This window comes from Pan paniscus, chromosome 10 (genome assembly GCF_029289425.2).
Source record: "Pan paniscus chromosome 10, NHGRI_mPanPan1-v2.0_pri, whole genome shotgun sequence".
NCBI lineage: Eukaryota > Metazoa > Chordata > Mammalia > Primates > Hominidae > Pan > Pan paniscus.
Window position 1 is genome coordinate 78,554,959 of NC_073259.2, and position 26,593 is coordinate 78,581,551.

The window sequence follows — 26,593 nt, forward strand, 5'->3', positions numbered from 1 at the left end:
TTCCTTACTATCTGATCCAGGTAGCCCTTGGTTTGCTGTGTTATTCTGGAGCTCAAGCTGGCCTCTAAGATTAGATGGTATATTCTATTCAGGGCATAGTTAAGGCATATAAGAGTGCTCAGCTGAGATTCTAAGCAGCCTCCTAACTTCTGAGCTCAATCAGCCTATGATGACACAGTAAACATTAGGAAGGAAATTCTGCTAAGAACTAGGGATGCTGAAGCTTCATTCTGCCTGAGTTGTACCTCGTATTCCTTGGATAGAAGGTAGTTGGAGTCAGCCTGTAGCTTCATGAAATGCCCTTCAAACTGATTTATTTTTATTGGACTGTAATTAAAAATGAAACAAAAAAAAGAGTTACTGCAGAAAAGGGAAAGTGCCATAACTATTCTGACTCATATTTCAAAGGCAGATAATATAGTAATTAATGTGTTCTCTCTCTTACCAAGAAGTTTTCCGGTTACTGTGAAGAGAAGCCAAAAGAGGAAGACTTTGTTAGCAAATTTCACATAATACCATCTTTCAACAAATTATACGAAGGCAAATGTGGTGCTTACCCTTTCTGGCCCAGGTTTAAGTGGACAGATAATGGTCGATCCCTACGAATGCTCAGACGGGCAGAGGGTCTTTCTCGACCATGGCTGAAACATAAGGGAGATAACTTTTATTCTGATTATGATACTTGGCTTGAACAAATTTTTCCATTTATGGTAAGGCTGTGGATGTTTGTGCAAATATGGATTTTTCAGTATTCATATAGATTTGCACTCAGCCAACATCTCTGAGGGAGGGAAAGGAAAGAGAATAAAGCAGATCATTCCCACCCAGAAACGGATCTCTGCAAAAACTGAAGATTTGTCTCCTGGTTTTTGGCTACAGGTTATAATCACTTCCCACATTCTCAATAAAACTTTGCTTAAAAAAAAAATCCAGTAAATTTCAGATGCCAGACACGACTTCAATAAAGAGGAACATGTGCCAAATTAAGAAAAAAATTCACTAAGAGAAGAAGGCACGACACTTGGGGCCACATGCTATTTGGTTCTTTTTGGTCCCTTCTTAAATTAGGATGGCAGATATGAACTACAAAATGGTGATGTCAACCACACTTTTCAGGATATTTCAGAAAAGCAGTTGGGCATGCAATTTGCAAACATCTCTGTCTTCATGAGGATATGAACCACACACACACAAAAATATTTCTTTCCTGTGCAAAAGGAGTCACTTCATCTTTAAATAAAGCTATAGATGGCCCCTCAGTCCTTTGGTAAGGGCTGAATTCATCAATGGGATATAAAAGAGCTGAGAAAAGTGAGTCATGGCTTTAGAGTTTGACTTGTTTTTATTGAGAAAACAGTGATAATTTAACCTGGAAAAATTAAATTATTTTCCCTAATTAGTTTTCAGCCTAAAGGGAATTTTCAGTTGCATTTTTAAAGTTGTGGGTCCAATCACCAAAAGGATCTTTGTACTTACCTCACTTTCTGTCTGCAGATCAATAAGGCAACAACAGCCACTAGCATGCCAATTAAAAACAGACCAGCACTCACACCTTCAATAGCTCCAAACAAGGGCTCTACAATAATCCAGATAGAAACAACAAATGCAGGTGGGAAAATTAGTGCTAGGGAACCAGTAAGAAAGCTATTGAAGCCATATCTCCCAAGTAATGTTATTACAAATAGAATTCAAGTGATGCCCACGATGAGGCATTTACTTTCCAAAGGCTCTGAGTATGCACCTAAGAAGATGAAAGGCTGGCTCCCACCCTGTAGCAGTGAGGCCAGGTGTCACTGTATACTTTTGAAGTTAATGGTGCATAGCTTATAGAGGAATTTTGGACTTTGCACTTGTATATAAAGCTTGGGGCACCTAAGATAAAGGCCATAAGTTTGCCACCAAGATAATGCAATTTCATTTATATAAAACATGTTACACAGCATCTGGGGCTTTGGAAAATCCAGTGGATTGCTTGGAGCTATTTTAAGAAGTCTTATTTTTATTATCTGGTATGGTAACGCTACTGGGAGTTTATGAAGAGGTAAGAGTGGCCTCATTTTTAAAATAGCTTTATTGAAATATCATTCATATAGCATGCAACTCACCCATGTAAATTGTACAATTCAGTGGTCTTTAGTATAGTCAAAGTTTTGCAAATGTCACCACAATCAATTTTAAAACATTTTCATCACCCTCAAAAGAAACCGCATACCTATTAGCAGTCAGTCCCATTCCTCCCTCCCTGCGATCCCTGGCAACCACTAATCTACTTTCTGTGTCTGTGGATTTGCCTATTCTGGATGTTTCATAGAAATGAAATCATAAATCTGTGATCTTTTGTGACTGGCTCCTTTCATTTAGCATAACGTTTTCAAGGTTCATCCATGTTATAGCATATACCAAGATTTCATTCCTTTTTATGGTTGAATAATCGTCCATTGTATGGATATATCACATTTTGTTTATCCATTGATGGACATTTAAATTGCTTCTACTTTTTGGCGATTATGAATAATGCTGCTATGAACATTCATGTACAAGTTTCTATGTGGACATATGTTTTCATTTCTCCTGGGTATATACTGAGGAGTGAAATTGCTGGGTCGTATGGTAACTCTAGGTTTAATATGTCAATAAACTGTTTTTCAAAGCAGTAACACCATTTTACATTCTCATAAGCAGTGTATGGAAGGTTCTGATTTCTTCATATCCTCACTAACTCTTGTTACTGTCTTTTTGATTATAGCCATGCTACTGGGTGTGAAGTGGTATCTTCTTGTGATTTTGATTTGCATTTCCCTAATGACTCATGATGTTGAGCATCTTTTCATGTGCTTATTAGTCAACTGTATATCTTCTTTGGAGACATGTCTATTCAGAGCCTTTGCCCATTTAAATATTGTGTAATTTGGCTGGGCACGGTGGCTCATACCTGTAATCCCAGCATTTTGGGAGGCTGAGGCAGGCAGATCACGAAGCCAGGAGTTCGAGACCAGCCTGGCCAACATGGTGAAACCTTGTCTCTACTAAAAATACAAAAATTAGCCGGGTGTGGTGGCGCATGCCTGTAGTCCCAGCTACTGGGGAGGCTGAGGCAGGAGAATTGCTTGAACCTGGGAGGTGGAGGTTGCATTGAGCCAAGGTGGCATCACCGCACTACAGCCTGGGTGACAGAGCAAGACTCCGTCTTGAAAAAATATATATATATATATGGCCTGGCATGGTGGCTTACGCCTGTAATCCCAGCACTTTGGGAGGCCGAGACAGGTGGATCACGAGGTCAGGAGATCGAGAACATCCTGGCCAACACGTGAAACCCTGTCTCTACTAAAAATACAAAAAATTAGCCGGGTGTGGTGGCGGGGGCCTGTAGTCCCTGCTACTTAGGAGGCTGAGGCAGGAGAATGGCGTGAACCTGGGAGGCGGAGCTTGCAGCGAGCCGAGATCGCACCACTGCACTCCAGCCTGGGCAACACAGCGAGACTGTCTCAAAAAAAAGAAAAAAAAAGGAAAAAAATATATATATTACACTATATATATAGTGTAATTTGTGTTTTTATTATTAAATTGTGAGTTAAGAGTTCTTTATATGCTATTCAGCCCTTACCAGATATGTGATTTGGAAAATAAATATTTTCTCCCTATTCTGTAGGTTGTCCTTTTACTTTGCTGATAGTGTCCTTTGAAGCACAAGTTTTTAATTTTGATTAAATCCAGAGTATCCATTTTTTCTTTTGTAGCTTATGCTTTTGGTGTCATATCTAAAAAGCTATTTTCTAATCCAAGGTTACAAAGATTTACACCTATGTTTTCTTGTAAAAGTGTTACTGTGTTATCCCTTAAATTTAGGTCTATGAAGTGGCCCATTTTTGAAGTTGCATTTTAAGACCTTAGATTTGTTTGTTCCATGTTGCTTTTCAAGACTCATCAAATCAACACAATCATCTTTCCTTGAATGTAGTTAATATCCTTTTTTGAATATACATTTACTGTCTTCCTGTACTGGACTACATGCAATTTTTGTCATGTAACAATATTTCAAAAAGGAAAGAATTGTGTTTACAAAGTCCCTACATTAAATTATAAGTAAAGACATCTAAATCCTCTTAACTGTGTTCTCATCCCCCTTTGGCTTGAAATTGGGAGATTATCCCTATATTTGGCATAAATAGATTGGAATGTTTGTGAGGCTGAGTCATCATTTGTCATGCAGCACGAGAGACAGTTTTAGCTGTAAAGAACTTCCCAGACCTAGAGATCAAGCATTGCAGAACACGGGTTACAGGAAAAGGCTACGCAGACGATGGTGTTGGGAAGGAAGGTGATGAAATGATGCTATTCTCAGCCTGGTGGAAGTATTCAGAGACAGGGCAGTGCAGAGGTTGTACGCTTGGGCAGAAAGTGCCAGAATTTCAGCTGCACCATCTTGGGCAAATTACTTAATCTCTTGGTGCCTCATGTCCTCATCTTTAAAATGGGGATGATAATAGCATCTACCTCAAAAGACTGTCATGAGAATTGGACAAGTTATCTGATGTAAAATGCTTAAAACTGTCTCCATAGAGAAGGTGAACAGTAAATACTAGCCGCTATTATTACTCAGGATTTCCCTCTAACACACTAGAGAAGTCTCTTTCAGAAATTGTTATGCATAGTCTTTTATATTAATGGTTTTTAGTACTACAAAGTCAACACATAATAAGCAAAAGGAAGAAAAATCACCTGTATTTCCATTACTTTGAGAAACACATCATTAATACTTTGGTGTTTTTTTCTTTTAGTCTTTTTTTCCTGAGCATTTCTGTGTATATGCATATATACATTCTCACTTTTAACTGAAAGCGTTTTGTAGTAACTTATATTTTGGCCTGTGAAAACTCTTGATTTTAATGGTTTTCATTCACTATTTAGAAAATAATTCATTTTTAATAGAAAAAAATACTGTACTTCCACCTTCTTTTTAGATTAACCCCCTTTCAATCCATTCTTCTAGAGAAGTTGTACAATCCCTTTGATCCACATCAATTTTTGGTCACATAAAGATTAAGTTCCAAATGAAAATAAATGTTCCCCCCACCATCAGCCAATATCTCCCCATTAGAGGCTCTTGTAGGTGACATGGCAGTTGGTAGAACATGATGTAAAGGTTAGCCTTACCTGATTCAGTAGTGATGGGTAAAGAAAAAAATGTGTCTGAATAGAGTGGCTTTGTGAATTCCTTCAGGTCCTCATCAAAGAGCTGTGTAAAAGCTCGAATGCTGATTCTGAAAAAAACGATTTATTTAAATATAAATTAGTTGTTGAACACAGTAGCTGAAAAATGTGTTCAAGGAGAAATAGGGCGGGTTCCTGGTCAGTGGGTAGCAGGGTAGAATATGAGTTATGGAATCGGATAGACCTGGGTTCATGCATTCATTCATCAATTTATTCATAAATATTTATTGAGCCCCTGCCACACGCCAATCACTGTTGTTCTAGTAGCTGGGACTTTGCAAGGAACAAAACAAAGTCCCTGCCATTCCAGAGGTTACATTCTCATGGAGGAAGTCAGACAATAAACACACAAATATAATAAATCAGATGAGATGTGTGCTATGAAAAAGAAAAGAGCAGGGTAAGGAAGATGGAAAGCAATGGGAATAAAGCATGTGGGACTGCTTTATTCAGAATGGTAGTGATGAAGGCAGTGAGTGAGAAGTGTTGGATATATCAAAGGAAGAACTAAAAGATTTGCTGATGAATGTAGAGTATGGATGATTCCACATGTTCTGGCTGGGGAACAACTGGAAGAATGGAGGTGTCACCTACTAACATGAGGGAAAACTATTGAGAAGTAGACGGGGGGGTTTGGGAAGAGCCAGACAGATCAGTTGTGGAGGAAGTAATTCTGAGATGCCCATTAGAGAAGTCAAGTGGCCCAAATATCAATATTATTGTTGTTATTTTAACTTACATATCTTTTGGCACTATTTTCTAAAGATCATTTTATCTAAAAATATTCTAATATCATATTTATTGTCAACAGGAAATATTTGTTAAAGCACTGCTTTATAAATTGCTGAAGTTAAAAAGAGATGTATGGTCACTAGTCTTGGAAACTTGAAAGACAAAATACAAAGGAATCAGGCAAATAGCAAAATAAGAAAGCATATATACAATGGCAAATGAGGAATGGTAGAATATGGAGGAAACAGTGTGTGTGGGCATAGGAGGTGAGGTGGCTGGAGCAGAGAGCTCAATGAAGAGACTGCTGGGATAGTCAGGCCAAGGACACAGGGCCCTGGCCAGGAACCCTGGCAATGAGAATGGAAAGAAGACTGTGAAAGGCACTGAGAGGAGGAACTAGATGGGGCCCAGACTGAAGAGAAGCAGGGGAGAATCAAGGATGGCCTAAGACTTGAGCTCATGTCACTCAAGAGAACAGTGGGATCATTGATAGAAATAAGGAGACAGGCTGGGAGCGGTGGCTCACGCCTGTAATCCCAGCACTTTGGGAGGCCAAGGCAGGCGGATCACCTGAGGTCAGGAGTTCGAGATCAGCCTGGCCAACGTGGCAAAATCCCGTCTCTACTAAAAATACAAAAATTAGCTGGGCATGGCGGCGGGCACCTGTAATCCTGGCTACTTGGGAGGCTGAGGCAGGAGAATCACTTGAACATGGGAGGTGGAGGCTGCAGTGAGTCAAGATCATGCCACTGCACTCCAGCCTGGGTGGCAAAGCAGGACTCCACCTCAAAAAAAAAAAAAAAAAAGACAGACTGGTGAAGGAGGATACGCTTTGCTTGGGATATACTCGATTTAGAGGGACAGTGAGGCATTGATTTACAACTATCCAGCTGACACTGGCATTATTCCAGTCACCTGAGCAGGAGAGTTGCTGAGGTGGCTGTCCACATGTCCATGTGGGATAGTGCCTGAAAATCAGCTGGTCCTAAATTCAATAAACAAGCAAGATGCAGCTACAAACACACAGATTTGTAACCTCTGCTTGAATGAGAAGCCTGTGATCCCTATCATAGGACCTAAGTTTCATGCTCTCTGCATAAGTCAGCCCAGTCTGGAGAGCTGCACTCAATTTCTGGGGGCATATTTTAGGATGAATTAGAGATCATTTGAGTGACTGACCTGAACAATGATAGAGAAGACTTCAAGGGACATAATATAGTTAGCTTCAGATTTAAGGAAGACTGCCATGTAGAAGAGGAAAACAACATGATTATTTTTCTTCTTGAAGGAAGAATTAGGCTCTGTAGGCTGAATTTATAAGGAAGGAGGAGTTTACGAACATTAAGCTGTTTTCTAACATTAGAATATGAGCTGCCTCCTAGGTTGAGAGCTCCCAGTCACTGGGGGTTGGAAGATGGGAGTGGGATTCTAGTAGAGGCTGGAGGAGAAGCAGTCTCAGGGAAGCTGGAGGAGGGCATTGCTGCTCTAAGTTAAAGATTGGCTTGGGTGACTTCTTAAGTCCCTCCTATTGTGAAGATTCTCTAATTGAACTGATGGAGTATTAGGCTTGGTTTATGTGGGAAAACTTTTGCTAGTGTTAATTTCAATTCTATGAAAGTGATGAGAAGTACTCCTTTTTTTTTGTTTTTGTTTTTTTAAAATCTATATTTCTTGAACCCAAAGGTATCTGGGCATGTCCTGTGATAATGCTGAAGCGGTACTAGGCCAGGGCAAATTGTTCTGACCCTGCTCCCCCTTCTTCTAACTTATGCCCAGATCCGAGTGTAATCCTGTAAAATGAACATCAAGATGATATTGATAAATCACATCTATAACTTCCATCTCCAAAAGATCCATTCCAAGTCAAAAGGTGTTCTTCCAGGAATAACAGCCTGTTAATGGAAGTATATTGAGAAAGGTCCACAAAGGGAAACAAGCAGTCACCACACATTAAAGGGGAAGGTGAGGAGTTGGTGTGTTTTGCTAATGTTGGAAGGCAGCTATGCTAACCACTATAACACCAATGCCTTGGCAAATATGTTGCTAATTTATTATACATTTGGAAATTCAGTGTCTCTCTGATAAGAGTTTCTTATTTATAAGTGTGGAAAGACTTTTTTTCTTTTTCTTTCTTTTCTTTTCTTTCTTTCTTTTTTTTTTTTTTTTTTTGAGACAGGGTCTTGCTCTGTCACCAGGTTGGAATGCACACTGCAACCTCCACCTCCCGAGCTCAAGTGATCCTCCAACCCCAGCCTCCTGAGTAGCTGGGATTACAAGTGCACACTACCATGGCCAGCTAATTTTTGTATTTTTATTACAGATGGGGTTTTGCCATGTTGCCCAGGCTAGTCTTGAACTCCAAGCTATCTGCCTGTCTTGGCCTCCCAAAGTGCTGGGATTACAAGTGTGAGCCATCGCGCCCAGCCATAAGGACTTTTTCAAACATGTTTCTGTTTGATCATGTTCAACCTCTCCAATATAATAAAGAAGTTTATTATATTACTTCAGAGGTTTGGAACCTGAAGCTAGGAGAGAGTCCATGTCTTCTGGAAGATCACACAGAAAGATATGAACGAAAACTGAACTTCATATTTCTGGCTCCTAGTGCAGATCTCTTTTCTTATTTCCTCATGGCTTAATTTTTGGTTAAAAGCAATGACTTCTGGCTGGGCACAGTGGCTCATGCCTGTAATTCCAGCAATTTGGGAGGCCAAGGCAGGCAGATCACATGAGGCCAAGAATTTGAGGCCAGCCTGGCCAACACGGTGAAACCCCATCTCTATTAAAAATACAAAAATTAGCCAGGCCCGTGGTGATGCGTGCCTGTAGTCCCAGCTACTTGGGAGGCTGAGGCATGAGAATCGCTTGAATCTAAAAAGTGGAGGTTGCAGTGAGCTGAGATCACATCACTGCACTCCAGCCTGGGCAACACAGCAAGACTCTGTCTCACACAGACACACACACACACACACACACACACACACACACACACACACACACACGCCATGACTTTTGTAGGAAGGATGAAAAAAGCCTGGGCTAGGAACAAGAGGATCTGAAGTCTAGTTCTCGCTTTTACTCCATTGCTGGCTACTTGAATGGTCCCTAAAGTTCTTTATGACTCATCTGTAAAATAAAAGCATTGGCTATAACAACCTTGACATGGTCTGCTCTGAAATCACAAGTGTAAACACAAAGTACTGAATGGATGCAGATAAAAAGGACCTTTAGGAAGGAGATAATTACCTAGTATAGGTTCAGCTTAAAATTAATGGGTTATCAGGCACTCTTCCCTTAAAACTTTTCCAAAAATGAATATCGCAACTACTTTCCCCAGCCCAGCACTTAGCACCCACCCACAGTCCTCTCTCATCCTATCATCCCAGTCTACTCCTTTTTATTCACCCTCTGTTTGAAACTGGACTGTTTGTTCTTCTCTAAACAATTTGTGTATTTAAACCTCCACACTTTGACTCCCACTATTCCTTCCACATTGAATCTCCTTCTGTCCCTATCTGGGTATTTCTAAATCCTTTCCTATGTTTTAATTCCTGTGTTTTAATACATCCTTTGAGAAGCCTTCTGAACCTTCACAGAATTTATTTTCCTTTATTCCTTATGTCCTTCAACATTTCTGCCTCTATTTTGCAGATGTGGCTTCTTTCTGTCTCCACATTGTAAGCTTCTTGAAGGCAGTGGCTCCACCTTATTTATCTATCACCCAACAACACGTATTGCCAGATAAGGCAATAAAATGTGCTGAATATATTATAGAAAGATAATTATGAATATGACACAATAACAAGACACTATTTTTAATGAACAAATATCTGATAGAATTTTTTCCACTTTAAATGTGTCCAGAATCAGAATTCTATAGCAGAAAGTTAGAGATCATGTGGTTCAGTTTCCTTCCTTTGAAGAAAACGAGGTCAGGAGAAGCTGACCACCTTACTATGGTCACACTGCTCTTCTATTTAGAATAAAAACAAAACCAGACCAGCACTTTCCTAACCTTCCAACTCTCTCTCACCATAATGATCTGCCCTTTCTCTTTCCATATGGAACAATGGAATAAAACATATGAATCATAGGAACCCAACAATGAATGAAACACATTATATCTGTTGACATAATAAACTTGCGTATCAGCTAAACCTAGCATTTCCCATTTCTCAATCCTAATTATTCTTTTTCCGTGCTATTTCCTGTCCACCTATTCACTTTGGAAAAAAGGATGCCTAACGACAAGGAGGGTCACTGTGGTAATGACTGTCTTGAGACAGGCAGAATTCTGACTGGACTGAGTTCAGCAGCCACCACGCAAGAGGCTGATTTGCATGTGGTTCTCTGATGTGCTTTGGGAGACGACACCTCCTCTCATCAAGCATTATCTGTCTGGCATGCTTTTAACAGGACTGAAGTAAACATATATATTGGAGAAATATAGGAAAGGTGTGTTCTGAAAAACAAATATGTACACAGAGATGATGAAGCCATAACACGAATGTGTTACATCCTTAGAGCATCTTGGCTCATTCCCGTATTTGTTCATAAACATTTCACAAGCACATCTTTTGTGCCAGGAACTTGCCATATTGTTTTGTAACCAATGACACATCTGTCTCCCCTGTTGGACTGTGAGTTCTTGCAGTCTAGTAAAGAGGGCAGGTAATTCGATAAAGGGTTAAAAGCCACTGTAAATGTAGGATTAGAGGAATGTAGGCAGACGGTGATGGGGACGTGGACATGGGGCTGATGGAGCACCCAACTGCCCAGCTGTGGGCTGACAGGATAGTGTGGGTGGTTGAGGGTTGAGCTGGCTTTTGAAGTGTACAGAGAATTCGCCAGCCAGATAAGAGCGGAAAGCATCTGAGAGTGAAAAGATTATGCAAAGGCTCAGGCGTATAAAAGAACCATGTCACATTCAGGAACTCTGAGGAGTGAGGAGTAGCAAGAGAGCAGTGGGTACTTGGAGCAAATATGATTGGAGACAAGGCTGGTGAGGCAGGCGGGAGAAAGCAGGGCTCAGTGTGCCCTGTACTGGAATCTGCTCTTGCTCTGGTAAGTGAATGGGAACTATGGGAAAACCTTAATTTAGAAGGGACATGACTAGGTTTGATCTGTCACATACTCAGGACTACTACTTAGGACAACCTTATGGAGCTTTGCAGGTGAGGAAGATGAGGATTAGAGAATTGAAATGCTGCTTACACAGTTAAAAAGTGGCAGAGCTGGAACTCAAATGCAGGGGCTCTTCCAAAGACCTCCGCAGTTACTATGGGTGCTGGGAGATTGGTGGGCTCTGGTCCAGACACAAATTTTTTATAGCTTCTTACTCTCTTTGAAATTTAGTAATGAGTTATCTTCACCCCTCCCCTTTCCATAAGTAAACAAACTAAATCAGCTTCAGTTTTCCAACTCAAAAAGAAAATAGCCCTTAGGTGACTTTTGCTCGAGTTTCCTTGAGCCCAGGTAACCAAGGAGCTGAGGAATCTCTTGAATCTTTTTTTTTTTTCTTTTTTCTTTTTTAGATGGAGTCTTGCTCTGTTGCCCAGGCTGGAGTACAGTGGCATGATCTCAGCTTACTGCAACCTCCACCTCTAGGGTTCAAGCAATTCTCCTGCCTCAGCTTCCCAAGTAGCTGGGATTACAGGCGTGCACCACCATGCCTGGCCAACTTTTGTGTTTTTAGTAGAGACGGAGTTTTACCATGTTGGCCAGGCTAGTCTTGAACTCCTGACCTCAAGTGATTCGCCCACCTCGGCCTCCCAAAGTGCTGGGATTACAGGCGTGAGCCTCCACGCCCAGCCGCATCTCTTGATTCTTACAGGAACTGATAAATCCTGGTTTTCTGATCTTTCATGTTTCTCCCTTGTTCTTCTGAAATCTTGTTTCCTTTAGGTAGGCTCGTATGGTCTCTTTTTGAAGTAAGTATGACTAAAAAGTTTGTGTTTGTTTAATCTGGAGGTGCTGACCTTGCCTGGGAGGTAACAGTAAGTGTCTGGTGAGTCCTGGGTAAAGGTAGCTTTACAGAGTTCCTGCCAAAAATGAGTGCTTTGTTTTAGGAAAAACATCTGTCTGACTTTTTTGATGTGAGGGAGGGGCTAAGAACTCTCCTGGGTGTAACGCTACGTCATAGTCTCCTTTTGGAAGTGGCAGGAGAGTTTTTTTTTCTACTGAGACCTAGGAGTGATACTTCAAATATGTGAGAACCAATAAGACCTCAGCATCAACAAAGCAGAATGAACACTGGCCCATGGAAAACCTAATTTACTGCCATATTGGTTAGGTATCAGCTCTTCCAACACCCAACAGAGAAGGTACAACCTCTGCAGAAGTAATAATGTTGGATGTCAGTAGCTCTATATCCAAGACGGTAGCCTAGGTTCCCTTTCTCTTGAGGATGCTGATTGGGATGCTATATACTTCTGCTTGTACCTGCTTTCTGAAAACACAGTGCAGAACAAGAGCACTGCCAATTCCTAGGGCAGAAGGGCCTAGTGACTGCAGTGATGTTTCCTGGAGCCAAAGCCAGACAGCTGCTCCTTTTCATTAGTCATCTCCATGGGGAAAAAAGGGTGTTCCCATTCATTCAGGGGCCTTTGCCTTCCAGAGTTCTGTCTGGAGCAAAGAGCGCTTCCATCTTTAGATGCCTTAGAAGGTAAATAAGTGAGTATAATTTCAGTTCACATTATAAATAGGAGATATAACTTCATATTGTTTTTGGATCTCCCTAAACTCAGTCATTTTATTTGGAAATTTTTACAATAATGAGCAAAGTAAAGTATTGGACTCATATTTAAAAAGTTGTAGAAGGGCCAGGCATGGTGGCTCACACCTGTAATCCCAGCACTTTGGGAGGCCAAGGCAGGCGGATCACTTGAGGCCAGGAGTTGGAGACCAGCCTGGCCAACATGGTGAAACCCCATCTCTACTAAAAATACAAAAATTAGCCAGGTATGGTGGCGTGCACTTGTAATCCCAGCTACCTGGGAGGCTGAGGCAAGAGAATCGCTTGAACCAGTGAGGCAGAGGTTGCAGTGAGCCGAGATGGCACCACTGCACTCCAGTCTGGGCAACAGAGTAAGACTCTGTCTCAAAAAAAAAAAATAATAATAAAAGTTGTAGAAGAAAGAACAATCTATTAAGAACCTTCAGTTCTTCCCTTAATGAACTGGAGCTTTTGCATAGTGCTAAAGTCCCTTTTGACACATTACCTGCAAGTGGAGGCAGGAATCCAATGTTTATAAATTACCCAGTAAAATGCACAGTACTCTTGTAACGTAGGTTATTAATCTATGGAAGCTCGCATGCATCAGATGCTCAGACAGCTGAGTGCCTAGTAATGTAGCATGTCCCTTCTAGCAAAACAGTGGTAATACATCTAACCTGTAGGCAGTGTGTGGCTTCAGTGGTCCATCACAGAATTTTTGCTGAGTGGGATCGCATTTTCCACCTAGGCTCTCCATCTCTGCTCCAAGCTTAATGTTAAAACTCTTGGAGTTGCTGTTAGGATTTTCGGCACATTTGCTGGCAAAATAATTAGTCTGATACACCCGAATGGAGGCGTTGTGCCTGTACTCCAGGTAGGAAGGGAGAGGGTGCTGCTGTTCTGGCTTCAGCTCATCACTGCCTGGAGGAGAAAACCCACAGTTAAGGACTGCCTTTCTTGTGACTTAGGTGATTTCAGTGATTTTAAATTAGGTTTCTAAGGCTGCCTCCACATCCACCATCTCTGGCCATTTCCAAAGTACAGATTCTGCAATCTCAAAGAACGATGTGAAATTCTCCCAATAAAGTTAACTTTAATTCACTTTTTCCAAAATACATAAATAGTGTGTATATAAAATACACACACACACACACACACACACACACACACACACACACAGCATCATTTTCCTAGGAAATAAAATGAGGGTAGCTCATTGCATTAAATGATAGCATGTCTCACAACTCCAGAGTGTTGGACAACTCCCATTGTGAGTGAACCCACTTGATAAACTATCTTGCCAATAACCATTGTAGTTGAGCTAATAAGGAAACCCCTATGACCTGGGAAATAGGAAAAAGATAAGAGAAATCATGTCCTAGGCCAGAGCAGTCATCCCACAAGGCGTGCTCCACATGTCATGCCCAGTTTGATTATTGCTCTGCATGTGGATCTGTTATCTTGAGTACAGTTTAATCCCCATCCAAATTTGGCCCCTTACTCAGAGCACTTCCCAGAACTCTTCCCCTGTCCACCCAGCCTGCTGTGTGTTTTGGCACTGCAAACCAGTTTTGATGTTGGCTGGAGAAAAGCGTAAGTAGAAAGATAAATACTATAGAGATCAGATACTATTTACAATGAGCTTCAAGAAGTGGTGCAGTGAGGGTTTATCATAGCATCCTGGATTCTTGTTTAATAAAATTTGCTCATAAGTGGGTCTTAGAAATATTTTGTTGGCAGTAGTTAAAAAGAAATGTTGTCTTTAGCATGAGTGTGTACACTATAAATGGCGTTCATATGAGATGGATTGTTATCTTAGCTAACCTGGAAATCACAGCCCATCTCCATGGACATCAATAATGGGAAGGCTGTCTGGCTGGGGAACACAAGGCTACTTTCTGGGGTGTGACTTTTTTGGTTACTGTCTCATATTCATGTAGCAAAACACTGTCTTCATTGCAGTCTAATTAAGTCTAAAGTCTTTCCACAGTTCACTAATTTATCTTCAATTATGTGGTGTGAGGAAATCTGGGACACACCACTGACCCTTGAAATTATTTAATTAATTGTGCATAACCAGATTTAGTACAATTAAATAAACTGTGAAAGCACATAGACTGTTAGATACTGTGAGCCTAAAATACCCATTGGCCTAGAAACTCCTCACAGTTTGTCAGGTTTCAAGTTTCCCCCTTACCCACAAATGGGTCAAAATTATCAGGGATGCTTAAGAAACTCATGCAGCACCTTAAACAGTATAAAAATATATAAGAAAGGTAAACTATATTAATGTCATTCCAGGCACAAGCATCTCTTTTGGAGAAATAACACACAAGACCTCAATGGCGAATACATATATGGACAGGTGTGCCCCAAATACAACACTCTTACAGGTGGTTTGACAAATGCTGATATAATAAGCTTGAAAGCTCATACTGAGTGGTTGTATGTGATGTTGTGATAACTATTCCCTAGACTTTGTTCTTATCTGTAGGAATTAGGTAGATATTGAATAATTTAGGAAACTAGAGAATAAAACTATTCAAAATTCAGTGGAGAAGGGAAGAATGTTTTTCATGAACATCTTTTCCTTCTTTTAAGCTTTTGGTTATTTTTGTGACTTGGTGGGTGGTTTGCAAGCATGATCAGTTGAGGCATTTGAGACAGGGAGGGGTGAAGACAGTTGAGGCATATTAATGTTTAATGGTAGAACAAAAGAGTAGTGAACAAGACTGACCCAATAATGAAGAGGACTGAATAAGGCATTACATGCAATGCACTTCCAATAGTACACAGCACGTAGTAAGGGCTCAATAAATGATGGTTATTGTTATTATCGTTGTGGTTGCTATTATCATTACTCTTCTATTTAATAATTAAACCCAGAGGATAACAGGCTTTATTGCCCAAAGAGCCTTTGAGCAGCTTTTTCTTACATCTCCCTGTATCCAGCAGAGAGAGGGGTGAATGATACAAAAATTACATTTTCTACTTAAGTTTCTTAAACTTTGTCACAGAAAGATCTCCCACATGACCTCTGAGGAAGCAATTCTGTGTCTCAGAGTGGAGTTAACTCATGATAACTTACCATCAGCCTCTCTCACCACCACTGTGAAGTATTTCACAGCTCCATTGGTGTCGCTGAACCAGCTGCAGTTGACAGTAAAGTTGATGGAAGACTTGCTAATTAGCACATCCTTTTCATTCACACGAATGTGTGGGGGTGGAGGAGGGGGGCCTGGAAAAAGAGGTGGGGAAGGAACCAAGAGGGGTCACAACTCTGCTTTCACAGCATAAACAACAGTTAGTGAAATGAAGGATTCTGCTCTCCTGCATCAGACTGTGTGTGTGTGAGCGTGTGCCTGTGTTTAATGCTGTAATCAAGAAACTCTCCCCCTCTCGTGAAGGAAAACAGGCAGAGGAAGTGATTTGCCAGTGGCACATTAAACATAATGAAAGAGGTAGCTCTTCAGCAGAATTTCCTGAAGTTGTAGCTTCAAATTGCTTAAGAGCTCCATTATAGCTCTAACTATATGAGGCAAAGTGATATATTTAAATACTAACTCATTCAGGTACTTTAAGACCATCTAACTTGTTTGCTGTCAGGGTACTTTGCCCAGAGAAATGTTTCCATTTCTTGGAGACTTTTAGGTCCTCCTCTCCAGGTGGCAATCAGACAGGCTTATGCAAAAGTGAAGTGTATGCAAGTGAATAGCAGTGATGGATATGATAGAGAAAGGTGCACAGCCCCTTCACTCCAGTGACAGGAGGCTCTGTGCGCACCTCCAGGGACACTTACGGTCTATCATTGTGATAGTGCTGTCTTCAACCACCTCGCTGGTCATGCCGGCCGACTGCACTTTGATGGACACCAGGTACCTCTTATGGGGCACTAGCATCATGATGTTGAGCAGAGATTTTTCTTTCTCCAGCTTTCTGGAAAACTCAACTTCTTGGGTGTCCATTTTCCGGCATTCAATACTATAACCATCAAAGTCAGAATCAGGAGGGATCCAAGAACAGGCAATGGCCGTGGAGTTCTGAGGCCGGCAATGCAGGTTTTGTATCTTGTCAGGCTCTAAAGGAAACAGAGGAGGCAACACTTTTCAGAACTCAGGGAGAATTTTTTTTTTTTTCAGCTCCTTTGGGTCCAACTAGCTCTGAGATCTAGGTATAGGAGGGACAGACAGGCAAATACAGAGTGTCGTGGCTCACCCTAGCAGAGACACATGAGCATAAATCTCCCAGGGAACCAAGGCTGGGGTAGGAAAAGCTGGAGGACAGGTGTGGACAAGTCTGAGTAACAGTTAAAGAATGCCTTGATGGGCTTATTAGTAGTTAGACGTGGCTGAGGACAGTCTCTGAGCCTGAGGATATATCAATAGAGACCTCCCAAATGGAAAAAGCAAAGAAAACAAAGACTGAAAAGCAGAACAGAAGATCGAAGGACCATGGAACAACCACAAAAGGTGTATCCTACACAAAATGGGAATACCAGAAGAAGAAAGAAAGGAACAGAAGAAATATCTGAAACAAGAATGACTAAGAATTTCCCACAAATAAATGTTAGACACCAACCACAGATCCAGGAAGCTCAGAAAACACCAAGGATGATATATGCCAAAAAAACTATGGCTAGGCACATCGTTTTCACACTACAGAAAATCAAAGATAAAGAAAAATTCCTGAAAGAAGCCAGAGGGGGAAAAACAACTTACATATAGAGAAGCAAAGTTAAGAATTATGTCCTCCTCTGAAGCCATGCAAACAAAAAGAGAGTGGAGTGAACACTTCTTTCACGTGTGAGAGAAACAAGTACCTACTATGTGCCAGGTGCTCTTCTGGGGATTATGAACAGTACAGAGGTAAATAAGACGTTAGCTCTAACCTCTATAAATGGAAATGAGTCCAAAATAGCCATAACACAAGGTAGAAAGGAAAACATACCAGAAGAAATGGTGAGAGAAGGTGCTATGTGGTGTGACACACAACTTTTAGCTGCTGGCTATTAGTGATCAGCAGGAGTTAGTGAAAGCTGTAAGGCAGAGGTGACACTCTGCCAAGGTATCATGAAAGAGGCATTCTATGTAGAGAAAAACCAGAAACCCAGGTACCAAAGGAGGAGGTGCCGGAGTGGGATGGTAGAAAATTGAGAACTGCAAATCATTCATTATGGTTGAAGCATATTTGTGAGAAATTGAGTACTGGAATGATTTTACATGAAAATTATAAACTTCTATTCTATTTAAACTTCTGCTATTTTGGATTTTCTGTTACCCATAGCCTCACCCGATCCTAATAAATACAAGCCTCGAGGAAAACAAAACAAAACATAACAAAACAAAAGTTCCACCATAATCATTCCTCATGAAACAGCACTGAGTCCCTCTTTCATGGCAGTTTTTGTCCTCTTGGGCACTCCCCCTTTTGGTAAATGCCTCCCTTAAATTCTAGCACCCGGGACTGAATACAACAGTCCAGTTGTGACTTATAAGCCTAGCCTCTAACAGAGTTGTATGAGCTCTTAAACTGAGCACCTGCGAGGCTGTTGGGAAAGGCAGTCTCATGTGCATAGTCTATCAACCCCCATTTGGCTGTGTAAGAAATGGCCCTTGAGCTTAAGATACTTTCTTACCAAGGGATCGAGAGCCTACACAGCCTGTGCTGGGCTCATTGCCTTGTGTGGGAGTATCATTCCCTGTTGCAAGCTCAATGTATGCTCTTTTGTTCTGCTTAAGCATGTGTGTCACATGGTAGATGGCGAAGACCAATGCTGTAGTTGTCCTCTGAGGAGACAGGACAGGGTCCTTCTACTGTGGCCCGAGAGGGGTGCACTTAGCCAACTGCCCTCCATTGGCTGCTGGAAGAGACCACAGACAATGCGCCCTTCTGTTTTCTGTTGTCAGGGTTGAAGATAGCAAGTGCATCTCTGGGCAACTACTGCAGCTGGCTGTGGGGGACTGATGCATACTGTTGAGGCTGATCTTACTCTGTCTCCTCTCTATGTAAGTAAAGCTTTGTTCCATCCAGTGTTTGCATTGTGTTTCCCTGGCTACTCTAATACCAGATGCAATGGTCAGAAGTGTTTAGAGTCCTGCCCTGGGTTTGGTAACCAGTGCAGGGTGTTCTGCTTAGCAGATTTCATGAACACAGCCCACAGTCAGCCACGGAAAACTCATCCTGAGCTCGCCATAAACTAAAACTCTTAGTTCTTTTTCACATATTTCTCTTGACACACAAATAACTGCTCTTTGGATACAATGTGGCATAAAAGTTATACTTGTTACAGTATTAATGCTTATTAAAAAATAAAACAACTACTTGCTTAAATTTCTAACTTTCAACTATGTATTTTATCAACAACCAATAACTATCTGATCTGATCCCAGAAGCTACTTATACTGGGTATTATTGAAACACAAATATTTGGATTAAAGTCCCTACACTGAAAACCTGTCTTTCTTTGAGGGTGATAGTATCTATCCCAAAATGCCTTTGGGAAGAAACTGCTATATGCTTCGTCGTCGAAGTATTTTTATCCCAGGGACATACAGCAGTATGTGCTAACTATGATCCCTCTGCTTCTAGTTTTGCCTCTTTCAATCTATTCTCTACACTGTACCCAGAGTAACTTTCTAAAGTGTAAATAATGATTATGATATCTCTGCTGAAATTGAGTGGCTCCAGTTGGTTCAAAATAAAGTTCAAAGTAGTTACCGTGGAATACAAAATATTTTATTATCTGATTCCCTTAATCCTCACCTTTTATGCTATGGCCAAATAAACTTCTTTCTGTTCCCCTATTGGTAGATCTTGTACTCTCTCCCTCCTCTCTCATCTTGGAATATTTTATTCTCTCTACCTGGAATATTCTCCACTTCTTCCCCTACCTCTACCTGGTAAATTTCTTGCTTTAGGTTTCTATTTGGATGTTTCCTTTTCCAAGAAGTTCTCTTGTATTGGGTCAGATTACCTAACGAGTGTCTCCATAGTACCATTTACTTCCCTCATCACACCCAAAATATAATGTCTATTTACAAATAGTATGTCCTACCTAATTGTAAGCCCCAAGAGGGCAGAGAGAGATTTATTGTCCCTTGTTGTTAATGTTGAATGAACAAACAAATCTACAGAGACTTCTGCCTGAATTCAAATCCAGACCAATCCCATGTAAAAATATGGATTTAATCCAAGCCCTATTTGAGTAAGATGTTGAACATATACTTCCTCTACTCCATTTGAGAAATAAGAGTAGCAAAACATGTCATACTTGTCCTCACAGATCCAAAAATTGGTTTGCTGTAAGTTTTCCAGGAATCACCACTGACAGTCTTGACATTGAATTGATAGGATCTCCCTGGACGAAGACCATACACAATGCGTCCTTCTGATTTTCTGTTGTTGTAGGGGTTGAAGACAGTAAGTGCATCTCTGGGCAACCACTGCAGCTCAAAGTCGTTGTAGTCTGTCCAGTCTGGGGGCCCTTTCCACGTGATGGCCAAGGATGTGTTTGCAATGTCAGCAAATGACATAAGACTGGGAGGACTTGGAGCTGAATGTAGGAGAAAGTGAAAAATCACATAATCACAGCTATGCCATAACACATACAAATAAGATAGCTGAGCAACATCAGACACACTTTTAATGTACTTTGTAGGAAGAGATAATATGATAATAATATAGTAGCAGGAGCTTTCATTAATAGTGTTTATTATGTGTAAGGCACTGTCTTCGAGCATTTTATGTACCTTTTTTTTTTTTTTACTTTTTTTTTTTGAGACAGAGTTTTGCTCTTGCTGCCCAGGCTGAAGTGCAGTGGAGTGATCTTGGCTCACTGCAACCTCCGCCTCCCAGGTAGCTGGGATTACAGGCACCTCAGCCTCCCAAGTAGCTGGGATTACAGGTGCCCACCACTACGCCTGGCTAATTGTTGTATTTTTAGTAGAGACAGGGTTTCCTCTTGTTGACCAGGCTGGTCTCGAACTCCAGACCTCAAGTGATCCGCCCACCTCGGCCTCCCAAAGTACTGGGATTATAGGCATGAGCCACGGTGCCCAGCCTCATATGCCTTTTCTTAAATATTCATAGCCAGATCTTCCTTACCATGGTGCTGTGGAGCATGAGTGTGCCCTGAATGGGTTACAAGTGTGTGAAGATATTAATTCCATCAGATTTTGGGGTACAGGGCTGACGTCCACAGACAATTATGTTCAGTTGCAGATAGCCTTGTTGATTAACTCCAGGGTGGCACACAGACATCTATGTGTGCCCATGACATAAAAACAGTTAGGAAGCACTGGTGATAGCCACACAGTGATGATGTATATGATTATTCCCACTTTGCAGATAAGAAAACTGAGGCCTAGAGATGCTCAATGACTTGCCCAGATTCATAGAGCTAAGCTAAGGACATATTTCTTTTGGACCAAAGCCTTGTCCTTTATCTGTTGTACCACAGTCCCTTCCCAAATTCAGGGGCTAGCTCAGGGTATATCATTATTGGCTTTATCTCTTGTCATTAAAATCAGAATCAAAATGTGTCTCTGGAAGCTACTTCCCACCATCCCTTGGCCATTGGCACCTGGGCTTCTCACCTGTTCTGCTCTCCGCTGTGACTTTATTGCTGAGATCTCCACTGTGAGTTACCACCCACAGCACGTACTTCCTTCCAGGAACAAGGCCTTGAAACCGCCACTCCGTCAGGTCCTTGTCTTTCCAGTTTTCCTTCTTTGTGCCATTGGGATTATAGAGAATCAGCTCATAAAAGTCAAAGTCCCCAGAGGCTGGACTCCAGTTGAACCAAAGGCTGTCTGTCGTGTTCCGATTGGACCCCCTGAGATGACTCACAGAGGCTGGGACTTAAACAGAAGAAAAATTGTTACTGAGAACAAAACAGAAACACAGGCATTTTGGCCCACAGGTGAGAGTATATGCTATGTTGGGCATGTGGGTGAGTCGTACATATTGTAGTCAGATCTTGCCTACATTTCAGGCCATTTAACTTTAAGGGCATATGGACTAGAGATATGGTATAAATTAAAACAAAACAAACCAGGTGGTGACTTCTAGATGCTTGCCACATGGACCCTGATAAGCATGTAAAATGAAATCTTCATAAATGATGAATAAATCGTTGTCATTTAGCTTATGAAAAAGGCCCAGAAAATGTATATACGAGGTTCCAGCTCCTCCCAGTGTGGCCTATCTCATTGCAGACACCATCCCATAACAACCCTCTCTGGGTCTCTTTACATCCTCTGTACCCTCCTCTGGGTTCTCAGTTCTCTTGTGCTCTTTTTTATAAAATCTGTATTGGTACAACTTCATTTAGGGAGAGAAGTGTTAACAGTCACTCCTATCATTGTATAGATTAGTCATGCTGCCACCTATCCCAATAGCTTTGCTATTTTTTGGAGAATGAAGACTGTTGCCACATTGGGGGAGCTTTAAGCATTAATGAGCAGGTAAGGAAAGATGTGCAAAGGGTGGGTTGCCTCAGAAATGATGACATCTAGGCAATTCTATTTGTGGTTGAAGCTTATCGCTGCTCTTTTTCACTCCTTTCAAAAGACAAACAGAACTTCTGTTGGGTGCCCTTGGAATATGTTCCCACGTGGCTCCCCTCACCTTTAGGTCTCTGCTGAAATGCCTTCTCCTAGCTAAAGCAGTTGCTTGTCCTGCCAAGTCACTATCATGACACATCATTTTTTTCATAGAATTTAAGGCATTCCCAGATCATCTCCCTTTGATGATCTGTCCTTGTCCTCTTCCCTCCCCGCTATTGCAGAGTTCTCTGAGGGCAGGGCCCTTTGACTGTCTTGTTCACCGTCACATTACAGCAGTGGGCCATGTGCCTGGCACAGTAGAGCACCTAAAACTATTGTCAAATGAGTAAAAAGAATTGAATAGGTGGGCTGACCGTGGTGGCTCACACCTCTAATTCCAGCACTTTGGGAGGTCGAGGCGAGAAGATTGCTTTAGCCCAGGAGTTCAAGACCAGCCTGGGCAATACAGGGAGGCCCCCATCTCTACAAAAAATAAAAATTAAAAAATTAAAAGTTTGCCATGCATGGTGTCGTGTGCCTGTAGTCCCAGCTACTTGGGAGGCTGAAGCAAGAGGATCACTTGAGCCCAGGTGGTCGAGGCTGCAGGGAGCCATGATGGCATCACTGCACTCCAGCCTGGGCAACAGAGTGAGAACTCGTCCCCCCCAAAAAATTTTTTTTTGAATAGGAGATAAAGGACTCAAATTATGGGAAAAGGGTAGATTCTGTTTTTTGTTTGCAGCCCAGAGAGATGTCTCTCACTTTCCTGGAACTCTGTGTTTTCACTTCATCTAGCGCTGTGTTTCTAATTCACAGCAGTCACTGCCTGTTTGTTATATTTGTGGTTGCCCTTCTCTGCTCCTGCTCTCCTCTCCATCTATTTCTTGTTAGAAAGCTGAAGGGTGTAGCTCGAATTAAACTATGATGGGTTACAGCCCTCTTGTACAGTTTGATGGCAAGAGGAGGAACCGCATTCATTTTTTACCAAGCCCTAGGAAGTAAATAAGTGGAGGCAAAAGAGCAGAAGCCAGTGCAAAAACTGGCCACAAATTAGTTATATATAATCAAAGGTGCGATTTAGGGTCAAACAGCCTGAAAGTCACAAATGCCATATAAAGCTACCTCCTGAATAGAATAGGAAACTAAGGACCAACCAAGGAAAAGCCAGTGAATACCGGGACAATTCCCCCCACGATTCATTACTGCTTGGGTCTTGGTCTTACCTGTTCTACCAAATATGAAAGACTCATTAGACAGCTCCCCACTGTGAGTTACAATCACCATCTTGTACATTCTGCCTTGTAGCAAGTTGTGGAAAGAGAAGCTCTGGACTTGTGGGTCAACTTGAGCTCTCTCCTGGAGATTCCCATCTGGGTTGTACAAAAAGATGTTGTACCAGCTGAGCTCCCCCTCTGAGGCGGTCCAGCGGAAGGACAGGTGCCTGGTGGAGTTCTCTGTGATCCTCAGGTCGGTGACAGCTGCTGGGACTGGAAAAGTCGAGGAGCAAGAGAATGAGGGAGGGAAATGCAGTGAGGAGAAGAGAGCAGGTGGGAAAGAAAGGGAAAAGCAAACAGAAAGAGGAAGTTGGATTCAGTGATACGGGAAACAGTAACAATAGGAAAAGCCAAAAGCACTTTACAAAAATCTTCATGTTAGAATTTTGCAAACCCTTTTGGACTTCTGTGCTACCTCTTGGCAAGGTCAAGTGCTGCTAGCAACCGCCTCCTTGCAAACTGCTGGCACAGATGCTGCCTGATTCCTCAGAAGTCTTAAGATGCCAGTAGAAACAGAACAGGACATCTGCCTTGATTTTGCCTGAGTTCTCTTTCCTCCACCCCAAATGCTCTTTCTCAGGCTCTCTTTGCTTTCTCCTCTCCTTTTGTCAGGCCCTTACAAGGTGTTATTTCCCATGGATCCATCCTTTGTTTCCTTCATATTCTATAGCCCCAGCTGAGCAATCAGTCTCATTCAATTTATGGATTTAACTAGCATTCTGGTCCAGATCTTTTTATGTCCAGCTCACTTCTCTTCTGAGCTCAAATCCATATTTATTTCCAAATACCTATGGTCCCTTCTCTCTGCAAGTCACTCAGGCATCTCAAACTCAATACACAGCTGAACTCTGGATTTTTGCTTGACCTTCTCTCCTCCTTCTTCTATCTCAATTAATGGCATCATCTTCTACCGACATCCCAGGTGAAAACTCTGGAATCTTCTGTCCCTTCCTCTATAATCCATTCAGCCCCCAAGTGCCACTTAAGCTAATGCAAAAATATTTCTTGACTGTACCCACTATTCTTCACCAGGGCCCCTGCATTCATTCAGCTATTGGTCCTTATCATCCTATGACTGCAGTCATGTCATGACCCCCATTACCTGTCCATCTGCATCCCCACCACTCATTCTCGCTCACTCTGTTCCAGCCATATGGGCCTCTTTACTGTTCCTCCAACAGGTCAGACACACACCCACTCAAGGTCTTTGTGTTGGCATTGGCTCTGCTTATAAATACCCAAATATTTGCATGACTTTCTCATTTCTTTCAGATTTTTACTCAAATGTCACTGCCTCAATGAAGTCTTTGGGGACTGTACTATCTAAAATTGTAGGTCCTGACCAGGTGCAGTGGCTCATGCCTGTAATCTCAGCACTTTGGGAGGCTGAGGAGGGTGGATCACCTGAGGTCAGGAGTTCAAGACCAGCCTGGCCAACATGGTGAAACCCTGTCTCTACTAAAAATATAAAAATTAGCCGGGTGTAGTGGCGCATACCTGCAGTCCCACTCGGTATGCACTTGGGAGGTACTCGGGAGGCTGAGGCAGGAGAATTGCTTGAACCCAGGAGGTGGAGGTTGTGGTGAGCTAAGATCGCACCACTGCACTCCAGCTTGGGCAACAGAGGGAGACTCCATCTCAAAAAAAAAAAAAAAAAAAAAAAAAAAATTGTAAGCCCCTTGACCAGGCGTGATGGCTCGTGCCTGTAATCCCAACACTTTGGGAGGTTGAGGCAGGTGGATTTCTTGAGCCCAGGAGTGCGAGACCAGCCTAGGCAATGTGGAGGTACCCTGTGTCTACAAGAAAATACAAAAATTAGCTGGGTGTGGTGGCACATGCCTGAAGTCCCAACTACTTGGGAGGTTGAGATGGGAGGATCGTTTGAGCCCAGGAGGCAGAGGTTGCAGTGAATTGAGATTGTGCCACTGCACTCCATCCTGGGTGCCAGAGCGAGGTTCTGTCTCCAAAAATAATAATAATAATAATAACAATAAATAGATAGATAGATAAAATTGTAAGCCCCAACTCTTGCTATCCCACCTTCCTAACTTAATTTCCTTCTTGGTCTTTATTACCACCCAACCTCCTACATCTTTTACTTATTTATTTTATTTATTGACTTTCTTCCCCACTAGACTATAAACATAATGACCATGGGAGTTTTTTATTCACTTCTGTATATCCAGCAGTTAGAACAGTGCCTAGCCTATAGTAGGTACTCAATAATAAATGAATTGATAGGTGGATCTCCTCACTTCTGGTTCATTTCCATTCAATCCATTCCCCCATTGCTATCTGATTTATCTTTTTAAAGATACATCTTTTATTACAAAACAATTACTCTCTGGCTAAAAGTTTTGTATTGCTTTAAGATAAAATTCCTGAGGAAGGCTACCAGGCACCCTCTAATTTGGCTCCAATCTGGCTTTCAGCCTCACCTTTCCATCATGCAACACACATTTCAGCCACCCACAACTTCTCCTTTCTCCTGTTCATACCTCTCGGCCTTTGCACAGGACAGACTGTCTGTACAAAGTATTCTACCTTCTCTCCATAAGGAGAATTTCTTCATCCTTCAAGGCAGTACTGAAATGTCACTTTTATGAAGATGTCTCAATTCTACCTGACCTCCATGCTTCCCTGAATGCCAGACATCCCTCTCTTATATTTACTCTTTATCACAATGCATTGCCATTATTTGTCCATGTGTCTGTCTCGTCAGTCAGCTCTTTAAGGACGAGAAGCATGCCTGATTCATCTTTATGTCCCTGTCAACATAACCATCCCCGCCTTCAGACCTATGTACTTAATAAATAAGTTATCAATCAATTAGGCCAATGTGGTTGTCTGAATAATGGCCCCAAAGATGTCCATGTCCTAACCCCCAGAACCTGTGAATATGTTACCTTCTGTGGCAAAAAGGGCTTTGTAGATGTGATTAAGTTAAGGATCTTGAGACGAAGGAATTATCCTGGATTGTCCGGTTGGTGACCAAGGTAATCACAAGAGTCCTTAAAAGATGGAAGAGGGAGGCAGGAGAGCAGAGAAAGAGATGTAAGGTCCCATGCAGAGATTGGAGCAATGTCACTGTTGGGAGGGGGACACGAGCCAAG

General features: G+C 41.8%; 1 protein-coding gene across 4 annotated transcripts in view; it reads right to left on the reverse strand.

Moving 5' to 3' along the window:
- The window catches only part of PTPRB (protein tyrosine phosphatase receptor type B), a 121,695-nt gene that overhangs the window by 23,539 nt on the left and 71,563 nt on the right, over positions 1-26,593 (reverse strand). For all 4 annotated transcript variants that reach the window (XM_063593550.1, XM_003808737.6, XM_034936225.3 and 1 more), the window contains 11 exons: positions 23,430-23,693; positions 21,256-21,519; positions 19,932-20,213; positions 16,461-16,739; positions 15,750-15,899; positions 13,339-13,582; positions 5,158-5,264; positions 1,477-1,576; positions 558-641; positions 446-463; positions 246-327 (listed from right to left, as the gene is read on the reverse strand). In XM_063593550.1, the coding sequence (XP_063449620.1) occupies positions 246-327; positions 446-463; positions 558-641; positions 1,477-1,576; positions 5,158-5,264; positions 13,339-13,582; positions 15,750-15,899; positions 16,461-16,739; positions 19,932-20,213; positions 21,256-21,519; positions 23,430-23,693 (1,874 nt within the window). The remainder of the gene's footprint in view (positions 1-245; positions 328-445; positions 464-557; positions 642-1,476; positions 1,577-5,157; positions 5,265-13,338; positions 13,583-15,749; positions 15,900-16,460; positions 16,740-19,931; positions 20,214-21,255; positions 21,520-23,429; positions 23,694-26,593) is intronic.